General features: G+C 37.0%; 1 protein-coding gene across 1 annotated transcript in view; it reads left to right on the top strand.

Annotated features, from left to right (window-relative positions):
• Positions 1-17,510, top strand: part of Fdx1 (ferredoxin 1) — a 52,873-nt gene that overhangs the window by 24,843 nt on the left and 10,520 nt on the right. The window contains exon 3 of the mRNA XM_004626215.2: positions 1,895-2,024. Coding sequence (XP_004626272.2) covers positions 1,895-2,024 — 130 coding nt within the window. The remainder of the gene's footprint in view (positions 1-1,894; positions 2,025-17,510) is intronic.

Genomic DNA, 17,510 nt, shown 5'->3' with positions numbered 1-17,510 from the left:
GACTCAAACTATTGTATGGCAGGAACTAGTCTTTGTTTGGAAACTTAGCCAAAATCATAACTTATGCTAGCTAGTAGTATCTTTATTCATTTCTCTAACTTTTTGGGTTAAATTTTTTATCTGTAAAAAGAAAGTTGACCTGTGGATATAGCTCAGCAGCATAAGCACCTACCTGGCAAGCTCAAGGTTCGAGTTCAAGCCCCAGTAACCCCCCTGTCCCCACAGAAAAAGTTGAATTGCTTTTAAGATTTGTTATAATTTCCATATACTGATAATTACCAATACTTATATAATGCTTGCTATCTACCACTCATGGTAGCCAGTACATACATGAACATATACAAGTACATACTCAGATAATTCTTGCAAATACTGGGCAAACTTGATACAGTTACTATTGAGGAAACAGGGGCAGGAAGGGTATGCTAGTTCAGTTTGACACAGTTAGTAAGCAAAGGACCTGTGGTTGAACCCAGGGAGTCTGGTCCCGGAGCATGCTCCTGACTGTTCTACCTGACTAGATGGTTGCTGTCTTTTGCAACCATGTTACTTTATTTTTAAATTTATTTTTTATTTTATGTATTTGGTACAGGGTCTCACTATGCAGATTGGACTTGTAGTGATCTTCTTGTTTTCAGCTTCTCTTGCGCTGGGATTGTAGGTGTGCACTACCGTACCTAGTCTCCTGTTACAGCTTTGAATTGAATTGAACGGAAAAGATTTAGGGAAGCCTCTCTTTCTTTACTTTTTAAAGATAAGAAAATGTGAATATTAAGTGTTGAAATTATGGGAAGGGAACAACTCTTACTAAATGACTCATTTAGAGGCAAATTAAGGTTAACAGTAGCAGTACTTCTATTACATACTTCATATGCAGCAGCATTGTTCAAACAGGGAATCCAGCTGCAGTTGAAATTACTCAAGATTTTACAGTCTTGAGAGTTGCATGGTAGCTTTTAAAAACTCTTAAACTGTTAAACTTTCTAAAGTTGAATTTAGTAAGAACATGGTTGTGCATTACTTTTTCCTTCAAGTACTAATGTGTACTCTGTATCTAGTATGATCTGAAGAAAAGCCCAGGTAGCCTAAGGAAAGGAATTTGAGTTGAAAAAAAAAATTGAAGGAATTGGGTAAGATATATGGCCTCAAATATAACAAAATGTTATTGCTTAGGTTTGATTCCACAAAATACAGAGTTGAACAGTATGCGAAGGTTATAGTGGCAGATTCTAGCATGGTGGAAGCCAGGTGAATGTGAAATTGGTAGCTTATATGTCATAGGTTTCTTTGTCAGGAGATATCCAGCAAAGGCTGGGTGACTTGGAGAGAGAGATAGTGCAGAGGTGTTTTCCAGCATGGTCTGGCTGGGTGAGATGATTTTTTTCCTATAGTCTGGCACACAAGAGGTACTCAATAGATAATGTTAATGACCTAAGAATGGAACAGGAGAAATGTTCTTTAAATTCTGTTCTTTTTTAAAATGAGTTCTGGGCCGGGGAGATGGCTCAGTAGAGTAAGCGCTTCCCTGGCAAGTGCAAGGACCCGAGTTCATTCCCCAATTCCACCAAAAAAATAAATAAATAAAAATAAAATCCCTTGCATAGCTGTTATGTGTATTTGAAGTTGCACATTTTTTAGTGTATCATATTTCAGCTTATAAAATTGTAAACTCTTTTATATCAGGACTTTTCCCAGCACCTAGTCCAGAACCTTTGAGAAATACTGTACTAGTGATTTTAAGTGCTATACATATGTAGTAGGGGAGCTATATCTGATTCATTGTTAAAATTCTTTTGTTTACTATGGTAATGCTGATTCTAAATTTTAGCAGTATTTTAACTTTAGGTCTTGACTGTATAAATGTAGATCTGTTCAGTGTTGACTGCTTTTGCAGGTGCCTGTGAGGGAACCCTGGCTTGTTCTACCTGCCACCTCATCTTTGAAGATCACATATATGAGAAGTTAGATGCAATTACTGATGAGGAGAATGACATGCTTGATCTGGCCTACGGACTAACAGACAGGTAAGTGTGCGCATGCATACGGCTGGATTAGCCCGCCCTATGAGCAGGGCTGGTATGGTATGTGGTGTCAGGGATGGAACTGCGCTCCCTGCACTTGCCTAAGTAGGTGCCTTAGGCCTCTGAGCTATCCTGCTGGCTCCAGACAGGTAAGATTGTAAGTCAGCTTCAGTTGTATTAATACCGTGAGAGTGTTCTCTGTTACTTCCTATCTGCTGAGACCACACCTGATACTGTAATAATGCTTTCCTAGCTTAGAAAACAGTTACATATTTTGGATGTCAAATACGTGACATTTTTCTTTAATTGTTCCACAGTTTTTGGTACCTATGAAATTTTCCCTGAAGAAATGAATTGGAAGTATTGTCAGTATAAGTTTGGATCCTAAGTTCTTTTTTTTTTTTTCCATAATTTTATTGAGAAACAAATAGCAATGAGACAGTTTCAAATCAAATTGGTAGGACAGTTCCAATAATTAACACATTACATGCTGTCTTCCTAGTGGTTATTTGTTGTACAAGATGCAGATATGATATCCTATTTACAAACACAATTAGAACAAATTCCTCTATTCATTGAATTAAGAGTGTAGCTGTGTATCTATCCTAACCATTTTGAATACACAGATACAAAATGGTCATTCACCTGTATCCCCTTTTTTTGTTTAGTTCTGTCATTTAAATATTATAGGTGCATGAACTCAGCAAAATATTCCAAAATAGTCCAGCAGTCCATAATAGTATTGGGTCTTCTGCTTGACTGGCAATGTCAGAAGTTGTTAACCTGAGTTCCCTACATCTCAGTATAACAACATGACTTTACTTCTTATACTTTGTTTTTATACTTTTCTGCTGGATGCTTAAGACCAAGATAAAACAAGACCTATATAGCAAGAATTGTAGCTTTTGGATCTGATAAGGTCAGCCAAATCCCCTCAGGATTTATCCTGAGACCCTATACCTCAGTTTGTAGATCCTTTGTCATTGTCAGCCATGTGGATGAGTCATGGCCATTGCTTGACCCATTTGCCCTCTGTGAAAGCCTAAGAAAATGTTTTCTCTCCATGTGACTCTCCTTAGGCACACTCTACATCATCCATCACTTTCCTCTTTGGCCCCATTATATCCTTGATCAGAAAATTTGGGACACAACTGAGTTACATGATGTTACAGTACGAGTTGTCCTGTGTCATGTGTCTTCGCTGACCTTGAAAGCCTAGGGCCAAAATGTTGGCTTTCCTTGTGGCCCTCTTTTTTCTCTAATTTTTGATCTGCAATCTTAGGTTGTTAAACCCTCCAGAAGAGAAGCTGATTGTTACTTCCATGCAACCTAGGCTATTGAGCTTAACCTCACTATCTGTGTGAATATCAAACATCTTAGGCATAATATGGAACAGGTATTTTTCATCAAGTATTGATATGTTAAACTTTTAAGTCCCTACAGAATGTAATGAAAAAAAAATTTTAAAAATATATTTATATATGTTTACACATAAGTCCAGAATTCTAACCACATACAACATCGTTGCAGGACAGTCCCACAACACTCCTTTTCCTGTCTCCTGCCTTCATTCACCACCCCCTTCCTTTTTAAACAATCTTCTACCTGGGAGACAGTACGGCAGCAACTGGCATGTCATGACAAGCAGCACGTATTCAGACCAGAATGACGGGCACTCCAAGCATGAACCTAATATTACAAATTGCCATCTTCAGTGCAGTTGCTTAGTTCACAGGTGTCAGCATATATAGTTAGTCAGGGTGAGAATCCTTCCAATTAACTGCTAGATTCGAAAATCTTCTGAAGATTCTCATTATCATTGCCTTACTCATCTTGTACATATAACTATAGCTTGCTTCTGTCATGTTTCCTAGCTCTTCTCCTTGCTCTCCCTTCATTGTCTAGTCCTCAAGTTCTTGCTTTCCTTTTAATTGTATTATACCTTTCTGTTTGCATTTCTTCTTTTGAGTTCTTATACTAGGGAAACTATACGATATTTACACATGTATGCCTGGTTTATTTCACTTATGAGTATATTTTCAAGTGGCATCCACTTAAATATGAAGGCTTTGAGTTTATCATTCTTTATAGATGAGTAAATACTCCATTGTATAAAAATACCACATCTTTTTTATCCATTAATGGCAGAAGGATTTTTTTTGGGGGGGGACCCACTCAGGGTGCCTTCAGGGCAGGTCTGGATTGGCTTGAGGATGAGGGGATTGAACTACAGCATCCTGAGCCTGACTGCTTTGTTTCAGCAGGCAGTTAAAGACCTGAGCTAATGGGCAGGCCCCTGGATCCTAAGTTCTTTAGTGTGTTTTTATTCCAGAAAGTAATATATAACACAGTTTAACAGAATAGTGTTTTTTCTCTGTGTGTGTGGGTTTTTAAAATTTTATTGGTACATTTCAGATATGCATAAAGGTAACATTCATCATGTACAGTCATCATGGGGAGTTCGTACCTGTACCTGCTATATCTTGCTTCTTTTCTCCCCATTCCCTTTCTCCCCCTTCAACCTCTCTTCTTCTCATTGTTTACAAAAACTTTGTTTCCATTTCTTTCTTTCTTTTTCTTGTTTCTTCTTTACTTTCCCCATCCCACCTCCCTAGTTCCCTTTCTCAGTTGAGCATTTTATTCCCATTTTCTAATGTTTGTTGTACAATTTGGCCCTTGTTTATACTTTTGGTTTCTCAAATGAGAAACCATATGATATTTGAACATGTGTGTATGGTTTATTTCAGTTAAAAGTATGGTCTCAAGGTACATCCATTTAAAAATGACCCATGTTTATCCATTTTTAAGACAGAGTAGTACTCCATTGTATAAAAGAACCACATTTTCTTTATCCATTTATTGGTTGATGGACATTTGGGCTGTTTCCAAGATTTAGCTGTTACATACTGTGTTTCTATAAACATGGCTGTGCACATACTGCTTTTGTATAATGCTTTCAGGATGATAGCAAGAAGGGGAATAGCTGAGTCATAAGGTTTTGGTTTTTTGAGGTATCTCCACACTTATTTCCACAGTGGTTGTACAGAGTCAGTAGTCTGTTCTCACCAACAGTGGAGCAGGGTTCCTTTTTTGGCCACAGCCCTGTCCACATTTGTTATTGGTGGATTTCTTGATAATAACCATTCTTTCTGGAGAAAGATAGAATCTCAGTATTGTTTTATTTTTTGGAATCTCAGTGTTGTTTTGATATTACCTCTTAAGTGACCAGTGGTGTTGAACAATTTTTCATATATTTATCTGTGACTTCTACTTTTTATCTGAGAGGTGTATATTCATTTCATAAGCCCAGTTTTGGAGTGGGTCTTTAATTGTTTGAGGGTAGAGTCTGATTTTTTTTTGAGTTCTTCATACATTCTAGATAGTATTCCTTTGTCTGAGGAACAGCTAACAAAAGTTTTACCCACACTTTGTTGGGTTGTCTCTTCACTCTAGTGTTTGCTTGCTTGCTTTCTTTCTTTCTTTCTTTCTTTCTTTCTTTCTTTCTTTCTTTCTTTCTTTCTTTCTTTCTTTTCTGTGCAAAATCCTGTTCATAAGATGAGATTCCAGGTATTGATTCTTTGTGATCATTCTTGTGATCATATCCCCAGCCCAGCATGTGGGAATCGAACCCCTTCTGTAGTTTTCAATGTAAAGGTCTTTTACTTTCTTTGTTAGGTTGAGTCCTAGGTATTTCATTTTTTTGGGTGCAGTTATGAAAGGTGTTTCTGTAATTTCTCACTGAGTTTGTTATTTGTATATTGTAATGCTTCAGTGTTTGAGTATTAAGGGTACTAGATGTAATGTTTTTTGTAGTATACTTAAAGGAAATACTTGATAATTTAACAAAATTATATTGGAAATATTTTACCTATTTGAGGGAAAATAATTTTTAAAAAGCTTCAATATAATAGTTATATTATATGAGTAATTCTTTTTCTAAGTATACATTGAACTATTAATGACAGCTTATTAATTAATAGATAGAGTTACTCTTATTTGTAGTAAAATTTATAGTACCAATTGACACTGAGTGATACTTTTTGAAAAAGTTACCTAGTCTTGTTGAGTCAGTGAAAGTCTGTAGTTGATTTAGTATCTCAAGGAATAAGATAAGAGGGATTATTTGCTTAATTAAGATACACTTTATCTGTAATTTGAGACTATAAGGAAAGTAATTTTCTTAAAAAGTTATAAGTAATAACTGTTATTATATAAAAATAAGACACTTAACAAAACTATTGTATTTAATGTTTACAGAAATTTTACATCATTTGATTTTGATTTTCTTTGATTTTTCACCCCTCCTTTCTTTGGCAGAGGAGGCGCTGGGAATGTAACACAGGAACTTGAGCATGCTAGGCAGGTGCCCTTGAGGGACACCCAACCCTCAGTTTTCTCTTGATGGAGATGAAACTAAGACTCTGAGAAGTGATACTGATAAAATAGTATTTCTTTAAACACCAAAGCAAAACAAGTTGTGAGCCATTTTCCTGTTCCCACTCACATAGTGCCACATTTTCTCCCAACTGCCCCCTTCTTTTTTTTTTCTTTACCCACCTAAAGAATATAACAGAGTATGTTCAGTGACTGTATTAGTTTGACTGTGAGAATTGTGTCTCCTATATTTTTGTGTTTGTAGTGCTGGTGAGTGAGCCTGAGACCTAGGACCAGGAAAGCACTCCACTTACCACTTGGGTATATTCTCAGCCCAGAATCTTAACTGTGCAAGAGGGTTCATTCATAGGTAATGGCTTACCTTTTTATCCCGGTATGGTTGTAGCTATATATAGTAATCAATATTTTAAAGTGAAAAACAAAAGCAAATAAAAGGAAAGGGAAAAACTATATTTGGAAAAGACACAAAATGCCTGTAGTACATGTATGCTAGCCAGGAACATTAAGAGTTTAGAATGCCGAAATGGAAAGCAAGAAACAGGTTTTATAGTGTTTCAAAAAATCCATACATAGATTTTTTTAGCAGAGATACTTTGTGACGAGTACAGGCATTTCATGTAGCATTTACAGAACACTTTTACATACTTGAAATGGAAAGAATTGTATTCAAAGCTAGTAACCACATGTAAACTCCTGTTTTTATGGTACTGTATCATACATTTTCAAAACAAAGGAATAGGGAAATACAGTTTTTTTTAGTTTATATGCTTAAAGCTAATAAATGTTGTTAGTTTTTAAAATAAAACATGGCCTCATAAGGCCTTTCCATGTTGGTTTCCTGTTTCCTTCTGTTCATCATTGTGTCTCCAGTGCCTGATGCACAGTAGGAGGCCACCGATTATTTGTAAAAGTTATAGTCAATGGATAGGAAGTTACAAAAAATTATCTTTGAATCTACATTTGATGGTTGTCTCTGCCCCATGCTGCCCATTTCCATGCATAATCTACACTGAGGCATCAGATTTCTTACAGTGAGCTGAGGACAGTCACAGTAGCTACCTCATAGGATAGCTGTGTAGAGCTAATGAGCGAACGTGAGGCTCTTTAGAGTGATGGAGATGGTGTTCACTAAATGGTAGTTGTTAACATAACTAAAATGGTATCAACTTACATGTTGAGTATTTACTGTAATGCTGAGGCAGTTAACCAAGATTATTTCTAGCCTTCAGGCTTAGATGTTTGTATAGGTGAGAAAATGAGGTTTATCCCAGATTTGCACAAAACCACCCATCTAGTGTGTGATAGAGCCCTGACTTGAATCCACTTATGTTGGAGTAATTTGTGTCTTTTTTTTTTTTTTTTTTTTTTTTTTGTGGAACCAGGAATTGAACTCAGACCCTTGCACTTGCCAGGGAAGCACTTATTCCACTGAGCCATCTCCCTGGCCCCGAATCCACTTATGTTGGGCAAGACCCTGGACTTTCACTATTTTGAGCTGCTTTTATGAGTTGAAAACCAAACTTCAGAAGTAAATACAGCATGATATATTTTCATTCAAAGAAATACAGGGCAGGGGAGATAGCTTGGTGGTCTAAGCACCTGCCTGGAAAGTGCAAGGACCTGGATCTCAGGTGCACATCCTTTGCTGGTCCTGCCCCAGGCGCATGGTACCAGTGATAATCGGTTTTGAAACTGTCTCATTGCTATTTGTTTGTCATAAAATTAAAAAAATGATGCATGCCTGTAATTGCAGTGCTGGGTATACTGGAACAGGAGGATCACTAAGTCCCGGCTGCATAGCAAGACCCTGTATGAAATACATAAATAAATAAAAAAGTTTACAAAAAACTCAGAATAATACAGCAGGAGTGATGGAGAAAGTATCTTCAGGTTTCTGTGGATATGAGGATTTTGTGGGACTAATAGTGTGAACTCTGGGAAGCCTTGCTGTGTGTAGACATTTGAGCCACTGTTCTAGTTGATGTGAGCACCAGAGATCTCAAAAGAGGTAGGTGATGCAGTAGAGAGAATTGGCCTCAGTGAGGCAGAGGATATAGAAAGGTGAGAACATGGCCATAGTGCCACTATCTTGTCTTCTAGAGTAAGTCAGATCTGTCAGTGCTATCTCTTTATGTTTTTATAACCTATTTCTTTTATCTCTCTGTAGTTAAGTACTTCCGGTGTTCTGCCTTGCTTCATCAATAACTCTTTCCCTCACTGAATTAACAGTTCCTTCAAGAGCAGCATTGTATTCCTTATCTTCATATGGATGTCAGGAGTGACCAACAGTCCTTTTAAGGTTCATGCTGTCTTAGTGAATTTGTCCACATTTTCTGACTTGCAGAGAGAGCTCAGTGTGTAGTTGGGAATTGTCAAGGCTGTTTCTACTCTACTGATAAGGGCTATAGGAGGGGATTTTGTTTTTCTTCTCAGGAGTCAGTATTTCCCCTGAGTAAGCTTACTTTATTCTCTAGGCATGTCTTGTTGCTTGCCAGGTGCGACCAAAGCCTAGTTAAGATTTGAAGCTCTTTTCCATCCTATCACTCTTGTCCTTCTCAGTGCTGTGCAGCAACAAAGTGGAAATACACACCTTGCCTTGGTTATGCTCTGAACTTCCCTGCATTTCATTGCCTCAAATGGTCTTTTCTTTGTTGTCTTTTATTAAATTTTAAATCATGCCTATTCTTTCAGGTCTAGTCTAGATGCCATCTCCTTTAGCTGGAAGTTAGTGCTTTCTCCTCAGACCTTTAAAGTTTTTTGTTTTTTCTCTTAGGCATTTGTCAGTCTCATGTTAGGTACATGCAAGTGTAGCCATTAATCCTCATAGCAGACCCGTGAGGAATCCTGTTGTATCCATCTTGATGATTAGCTTACAAAACTAATGGAAAATTGCCTGTGAACACACTGTATTTAGAGTAGTGGGTCCTGGACCACTGACCAATTTGACTAGGCTTTTTGCTATCTGCCTGTGGCATCCCCTGTGCCATGCATAACAGGCATTCAATGGAAAACATTGAATTGAGTTACTGTTTCTTGTATGCTCACTGACATTTAATACTGTGTCATCAACTCAATAAATGCTTGAATGTCCTGGTGAAACCCATGACCTGAACATCACAGCTTAGCAACTAATGCCAGTTTTCTAAGATTAACGTTTATACTTGCATTCCAGTAAGAAAGGAGAAAATACATTTATTCTCATATGTCACTAGGTATGCTGGCACATGCCTGTAATTCTAGCAGTCTGTAAGGCTGAGGCAGGAAAATTAAAAGTTTCCTGCAAAACCTGGGAGGGTGAGTGACTTAGGCTGTGTCTCAAAATAAAAAAGGGGCCTGGATATACAGCTCATTATGAAGGCAATGGGTTCAATCCCCAGTACCTCTTCCTCTATAAACACACAAAAAAACCACTGTATATGGAAGTATAGCACAGTGCCACCTCATCACTTAATGTATTTTGCAGTTACTAGAAATACCTAGACACAGATTTGTGTTATGTATTACTGTGAAAAACAAAATATAAAATGTAATTGGGTCTCCTGATACAAGTTGAGCAGGCTTATGATGGCTATGTGGTACCTCTTAACACAAAGAATGAGCATCACCAACTTCCAGCTGCCTCTATCTACATTTTGTTTCCCCTTGGCATGGGGCAAGAGCAGTGTGCTCTAACCAGCTGACCTGATCCTAGAGAATGATAATGCCTGGGGAAAGAAAATAAGCCTGGAAAGCCAGCAGACCCTTGGTGAAAGGGCAGAGCTGGCCAGCAACTTTAGGGACTCCAGTGTTACCTTTCCAGAGTGACTAGGTAAGAGATACTCATAGGCGACCACTACAGAGAAGGGTGGGGCAAGCATAACCCCCCATGAAAAGTATAAGGTTGGGTTGGGAGGGACATGGGCCTTGCCCTCCAGCACAGCAACCAGGCCCCACGAGTGTTGATGTTAAGTCCAGCAGTCCACTTGCACTTCTGGCCCGTGGCCTGCATCCAGTAGAGAGCAGAGGCCCGATTGTGTTTGCCATTCATCAACATGAGCAACAACATGACTTGGCTCAGACAGTAACCACAGTCAGGGATAGATGGATGGGGCTCCTTGGTGCTGGAAGAGCACTTCAGAAGCCCACAAGCTACAAAGCCAGGTGGCGAGAATGATGAGTGGTTGGATTCCCAGACTCCACTCTTGGAAGGAAACCACTTTCTGGAAAGTGGAAAGATCCTAAGAAAGAAAACAGATTCAGAAGCACAGAGAAGTTTTTTTTCCTTTGACTCAGTCGTTTTTGATTTTTCTGTCTATCTTAAGGTTTTTGGGGGGTTGGATTTTTTTTCCCTCCCCCCTTTTTATTTCTCTTTTTCTTTTTTACTGCTGTCAGCTTTTTTCTCTTTATGTCTTATATTTTCTTCTGTTTCTCTTTTCATTGTTTCATTTTCATTATTTTCTGTAACTTTTTTGTCACTTACCTTATATTCCTCAATAGGACACCCTACCTCATTTTTCTCTCTTCCTTCTTCTATCCTGTTAATTAATTTTTCAAATTTTAGTTTTTTCAGTCTCTTTGTTTTGGTGTAACTGTTAAGCTTTATGAATCTTTAGGTAGCTACGTAACTTTACACTGTTGTTGTTTATTACTGTTCTATTGTTAATACAGATAAAATTCCACTTAGTAGATGTTTACTATACATCTCCTTTTTTTTGTGTGGTGGTGGTGAGGATTGAACCCAGGGACTTGTGCCTGTAAGGCAAGAGGTCTGCTGCAGAGCCACATCCCCAACCCTGTCGGAAGTCATTAGTAGGTCTTTTTGTTAGTGTTCATACTATAGCCCATGGTTAAGCTTGATAGATTACTGGTCCTTAGGTTAGTCAATATTCAGTTTGTCTTTAGAGCTGATTCTCTTACTCTAGCCAAGGTGATGTAGTGGCTGGTATTAGTTTTCTTAGAGTGCCAATACCTAGGTTGCCTTGGAACTATTAACAATATTGTGGCTCATTTCTGAAGAACTATGTATTGGGTCAAACACTGTAACCTTTCACATCAAGTAAATGGAGATGTTGGATCCTGGGACAAAGGCAAAGGCCAATAGCCACACCAGAGACAACAGTGAAAAGTAGATACTAGCTAGAGAGGTCTCCATACTAGAAACATAGCTTTCAAGTATATTCAACCCACAACCCTCAACACAGACACACGTGCAACAAATGAAAAGATAAGCCAACAAAATGCCTCCAGAATCTCCCAGTACCCCGAACGCTGACCCTTAGGGATGATGAAACTAAGAGTGACAAAAGGTCTAATAGAATGAATATACCAGGAGGGGGGTGAACAGTTAAGTAGAATGAAAAGGCAGGGAATCAGCAACAGGAATATAAGGCAATGACAGGAGTAAGTCCCTACCTGTCTATAAGAACTCTCAATGAGAATCATCTCAATCCCCTAATCAGATGACACAGATTGGCAAAATGGATCAAGAAACGAAATACAGTAGTATATTGTATGTAAGAAATACGTTTAGTGCTAAAAGAAACTCATGGAATAAAAGTCAGAGGATAGAAAACAGTGTTGTATGGAATACACACAAAAAAACAGGTTTAGCTATCCAATATTCAGACAAAGTGGATTTCGAGCCTAAACTGATCAAAAGAGGCAAAGAAAGTCACACTACGTTTTGGTTAAGGAAACAATCCAACAGGAAGAGATAATGAGTTAGTAACATATATGTATTGAAAAACAGAATATTCAACTTCATAAACAAGTACTACTGGATTTAAAAAGTCAAATAAACAAAAACACAGTAATAGTCGGGGACCATAATACCCCAAATACCCCAATATTACAAATAGATCAACTAGACAAATTTAAAGAAACATCAGAATTGAGCAAAACCTTTGAACAAATGGATTTTTTTTTTGACATCAGTTATTTTTTATTTTAAAGAAAAAAAAAATAAAAACAATGGTACAAAATCTCAAAACAAGATTTTAGGAGAGTAACAATGGTTAGCACATTGTGTATTGTTACTGCCAAAGTAGTTTCTCATATTACAAGATATAGGCAAGAAATAATGAATAAACAACATAGGTACAAACCTGTTTTTTTTTAAGTCAACAGAAAATGGAAATATACTTTTTAAAGTTTCTAATACTAGGAGAAGATATCATACAATGTCTTTTAAATAAATTATAAGTCAAAGATATAGTATAAATCTTAGAACAAAAATTAAGATTAAGCAATATTCAGAAAATTAAATGATTCAAAACAATTGAACTAAGAAAAAGTTTCCATGATAGCAAAGAAGTACTAGAGTAAAACATAAGATAAATACTGGCATGGCAAGTAAATGCCCAGCACTTCTTACAGTTTGAGGATAGGATATCGCACAAAGTTCTAGTGTGTTGTGGACATGCATAATGACCATGATAGTTACTGGTGGCTAGGCGTCACTTGTAGAACTGAGCTACAGCTATTTCTTTGAAATCCACCCTGTAGACTCAGGTGGAATCATGACTCATGGGGTGGAAGAGAAGTCCATTTGTAGGGTGTGCTGATGAAAATATTCTGCTGCTGAACACAAAGGAATAACTAGAAGACTACTATTGTATACCTCTTATTCTCCTCTGTTTACCCTATTTGACGGGTTCTTTCCATTCTCATTCATGGAGCTGTGATCAATTTGCTCCCTCTCTAGAACATCATTTAGTAGTCTGTGTAGGCTTGGCTTTGTCATCATGAAATTCTTTAGTTGTTCTTTGTCATGGAAATATTTCACTTCTCCATTATATTTGAAAGATAGTTTTGCAGGATAGATCAGTCTGGGTTGGAATTTGTTTTCTTCCAAGACCTGAAGTACTTTGCTCCATGCTCTTCTTGACTTGATGGTTTGTGAAGAAAAATATGCCGTTATTCAGATGGGTTTTCCTTTAAATGTGATCTGTTTCTTTTCTTTAGTGGCTTTTAGTATACTGTTCCTATGCTGAATTTCTGGAATCTTGATTATTATGTGTCTGGGTGTGGTTTTCATTGGATTGATACTATTTGGAGTTCTATATGCTTTGATTACAGGAATGTCAGGTTGTTGCCCCATATTTGGGAAGTTTTCTGCTATTACTTCTGCCCATATTCTTTTTATATCATTTGTATTGACTCCTTCCTTCTCATTAATGCCTTAGTCTCACATTGTTCATCTTTGCATCGTCTTGCAGATAGTGAATTATTTTTTCTTGCATCCTAATTGTTTTTAAGAGATCTTTTCTTTTTCACTAGCTGCAATGGTGTCTTTCAGGTCAGAAAGTCTATCTTCACTTTCATGCAAAGAGTTTTGCCAGCTTGTGATTGAGGTTTTAATTTCCTGTATATCACTTTGAACCTGTTTCATAGATTCTATTTCTTTCCTAAATTGTTTATTCAGGGGTTCCATCATTTTTATATTCTGCTCTATTTCTTTATCAGTGTATTCTTTAGAAGCACTTAGTACTTCTTTGATTATAGTTACCACTACATTTTTTAGTTCTGAAATTATTTCTGATCTGATTTCTTCTATACCTTTCTGCAGTTGATTCTTTACTGTCAACGCTATTATTTCAGAGGTATCAGGTGTGTGATTTCCAGTTTCCTCAGTGCTAGTATCTTGTGCATTTCTACTGGGTAGACTCGGGGCCTGATACTGCATTTTGTTCCTTCTCTTTGTCATTGTGTATACCACTGTCTTCTGACCTTTGGTGTAGAGCTTAGATAAGAGTTATTACCTTAGCACCAGGTCTGGATCTACGAAGTTCAGATTCTTCCAGGTGGGTGTTGCTTGGATCTGGCTGCTGTGCTCCACTTCTTTCTGCTGTGGGCGTTAGAGTTGAACCCTTTGTGTCTCTTTGGCAAGATGTTCTGCTCCTGAATCAGCTGGGTGGGTCTTGCCTCTAGCCTCTTTGCAGGGAGTTCTGCTGAAGGGTTCCCTGCTGGGCCTGCAGCCTGGGTTGAATGAGGATCCACGGCCTGGGTCCTCTCACTCACTCGCCAGGCCTGAGCTCTGGGTCTGTTCAGGATCCGGAGGTGAACAAATGGATTTAATAGATGTCTAGTGTTTCACTCAACAACAGAAATCACATTCTTTTTAGCAGAAGTTGGAAGTTTCTCCACCATAGACCACATGGTAGCCAATAAAATAAGCTAAAACATGTAAAAGATTTGAAATTATACCATGCATATTATCTGTTCATAGTGCCATGAAACTAGAAATAAAAGGCAAAATACAGGAATTATGCAAATTCATGGAAACTGAACAAAATGTTCTTTTTAAAAGCAGTACACTTTCAAGTAATCTATAGGTTACAGAAGAAATCAAGGAAGAAATAGGGCAGTTGTAGAAATAAGTGATAATGCCAGTACAACATACCAGAACTTATGGAACAATTAAAGCAGCCCTTAGAGGGACATTTATAGCTGTGAATGCCCACATCACAAAAACAGAAGAAGGCCAAACACATAACCTAATAACGTACCTCATGGTCCTGGAAAAACAAGAATAATCTAAAACTTGGAACACATGAAGGAAATTGAAGCAAACAAAAAACAAAGATAGGTGAAGAAAAAACCTTTGACAAAAATAACATCCTTTCATGGTGACAGCACTGAAGAAAATAGGTATAGAAGGACAGTCATTTGATAAGAAGGCATGTATGTTAAACCTGTTAATCAACATCATGTTAAATGGAGGAAGCCTAGAAGCTTTCTTCTAAATCATCAACTAAACAAGGTTGTCCACTAGTACCATTCCTGTTCAATATAGTAGTTAAAACATTAGTAAGAGCTATTAAGCAAGAAAAAGAAATAAAAGGGATATGTGTAGTAAAGCAAGAAGTCAGATTATTATTTGCAGATGACACATCCTCTATATAGAAGACCCCCAAAATGACTCTTACAATTAATAAATACATTCAGTAATGTAGCAGGATACAAAATTAACACACAAAAGTCAAGTGTTCCTATGTATTAATCATAAAACCACTGAGAAAGCAGTTAAGAAAAAGTACCACTCAAAATAGCACCAAGAAATATTAAATACTTAAGAAGTTAACCTAACCTAACCTAACTAAGGAATTGAGAGAGCTTTACAGTGAGCACTGTGGAACTCTTAAAAGGGAAATCAAAAAGGACATTAGAGAGTGGAAAGATCCCCATTCCAGGATAGGCAGAACCAAATGATGTACAGTTACAAAACTGATACACAGATTTTAATGCAGTCCCAGTTAAAATACCAAAGCATTCTCACAGAACTGGAGAAAAGAGCTCTAAAATTCATATGGAACCAGAAGAGCGCCAGAATAGTAAGAGCCATCCTGAATAAAAAGAACAAGTGGAAGACATCACAATGTTCAACTTGAAGTTATATTACAAAGCTACAGTGATTAAAAATAGCATTTTACTGGCACAAAAGAGACATGAGGATCAGTATGACAGGATAAGGATGTAGAAACAACCTAAAGCACATTCAATTATATAACCTCTTTAATAAGTGGTGCAGGAAATATGTTATCTATGTGCAGTAGATTGAAATCTGGACCTATATCTCAGTGTACTAAACTAAAAATGGGTCAAAGATCTAAATGTTAAAAGATACACTTGTTAGAAGATAAAACAAGCAATACTCTTTCAGTCATAGTTGTAGGCTGAGATCATGTTGAAATAAAAGGACTCTGTACCCCCTAACCCCCTAAAACATGAAAAGATATCCCACAGAATGGGAAGAAAATTGGCAAGAGAAATGCATAGACTCTTCAAGAAGAAAAAGTACAAATGCCTGAAATACATGAAAAAATGTTTAACATCATTGGCCATTGAAGAAATGCAAATTAAAGCAACACTGAGATTCCATCTTTATATGCACATGTACTGAATTTAAGCACTTTCCAAAATAAGCCCAGAAAGATTATAGAACAAAAACAATACAAAACATAGTATATAATTTTAGTATTTATAATTAGAAGAACGACTATCCTACCATTTCCTTTTTGCTTTTTTTTTTTTTGTAGAATTCTGTTACAAGTTTATTTGTATTAGTTGATGTTTGTAGCTCATGATGTTTACATTCCTTATAATGGCCATCATTAAGAAATTGAAGAATGGCAAATGCTGATGATCCTGCTGAGAGAAAGGAACCCTTCTACATTGTTGTTGAGAATGCAAATTCATAGGCAGTATGAAAATCAGTATGGAGATCTGTCAAAAAACTAAAGTAGAAAATCCATTTTACTCAGCTGTTCCCCTTCTAGATATCTTCCTGAAAGAGTTAAAGACATCTTATTAAAGTGATATAAACATATTCATGTTTATAGCAGCACAATTTGTAATAAATAGCTAAGTCTTGGAAGCAGCTTATATGCCCATTAAAAGATAAATAGGTATATAAAATAATGGTATTTATGTTAAATAGATGGAGTACCGCTCTGCCATAAAGAAAGATAAACTTGAGTCATTTGTAGGAAAATGGATGCACCTTGATACTCTTAATATTAAGTGAACTAAGCTAGACACACAAGCTTCCGTTTTACATGGGTTCTCTTATATGAGAAACCAAAAGCATAAGTAAAGAACAAAATGAAAGATAAGAAATAGGAACATCTTTCTCAAAGGGAGGGGGATCAAGAGATGGAGGAAAGAGAGAGGGGAAAAGGGATTGAGAAAAGGAATTCAGTGGAAGTATACGTGTCAGCTCCACACAAGGAATGTAAACATCATGAACTGCAAATGTGTCCTAATAAAAATAAATTTGTAACAGAATTCTATGAAAAAAGCAAAAAGGAAATGTTAAGATAGTTGTTTTTCTAATTATAAATACTGAATTTATAGACTACTCTTTTTGTATTACCTTTGTTCTATAATCTTTCTGGACTTATTTTGGAAGACGTTTACATTAAATACATGTGGATTAACATACTTCGCATAACTCAAGTTGAAGAGACAGTTGTAGTGTGCCCATCATCACAGCTATAACATGACTGCTACTTCATACTGAGCAGTGATTGTAACATGCCATTCTTACTATTTTTTAAATTTATTTGTGTGTGTGTGTGTGTGTGTGTGGCCAGCTCAGCCCACCAGGGGGCGGGG

The sequence above is a fragment of the Octodon degus genome, unplaced genomic scaffold, assembly GCF_000260255.1.
Source record: "Octodon degus isolate 3935 unplaced genomic scaffold, OctDeg1.0 scaffold00012, whole genome shotgun sequence".
NCBI classification, from domain to species: domain Eukaryota; kingdom Metazoa; phylum Chordata; class Mammalia; order Rodentia; family Octodontidae; genus Octodon; species Octodon degus.
This window is presented reverse-complemented; position numbering and strand designations above follow the sequence as displayed.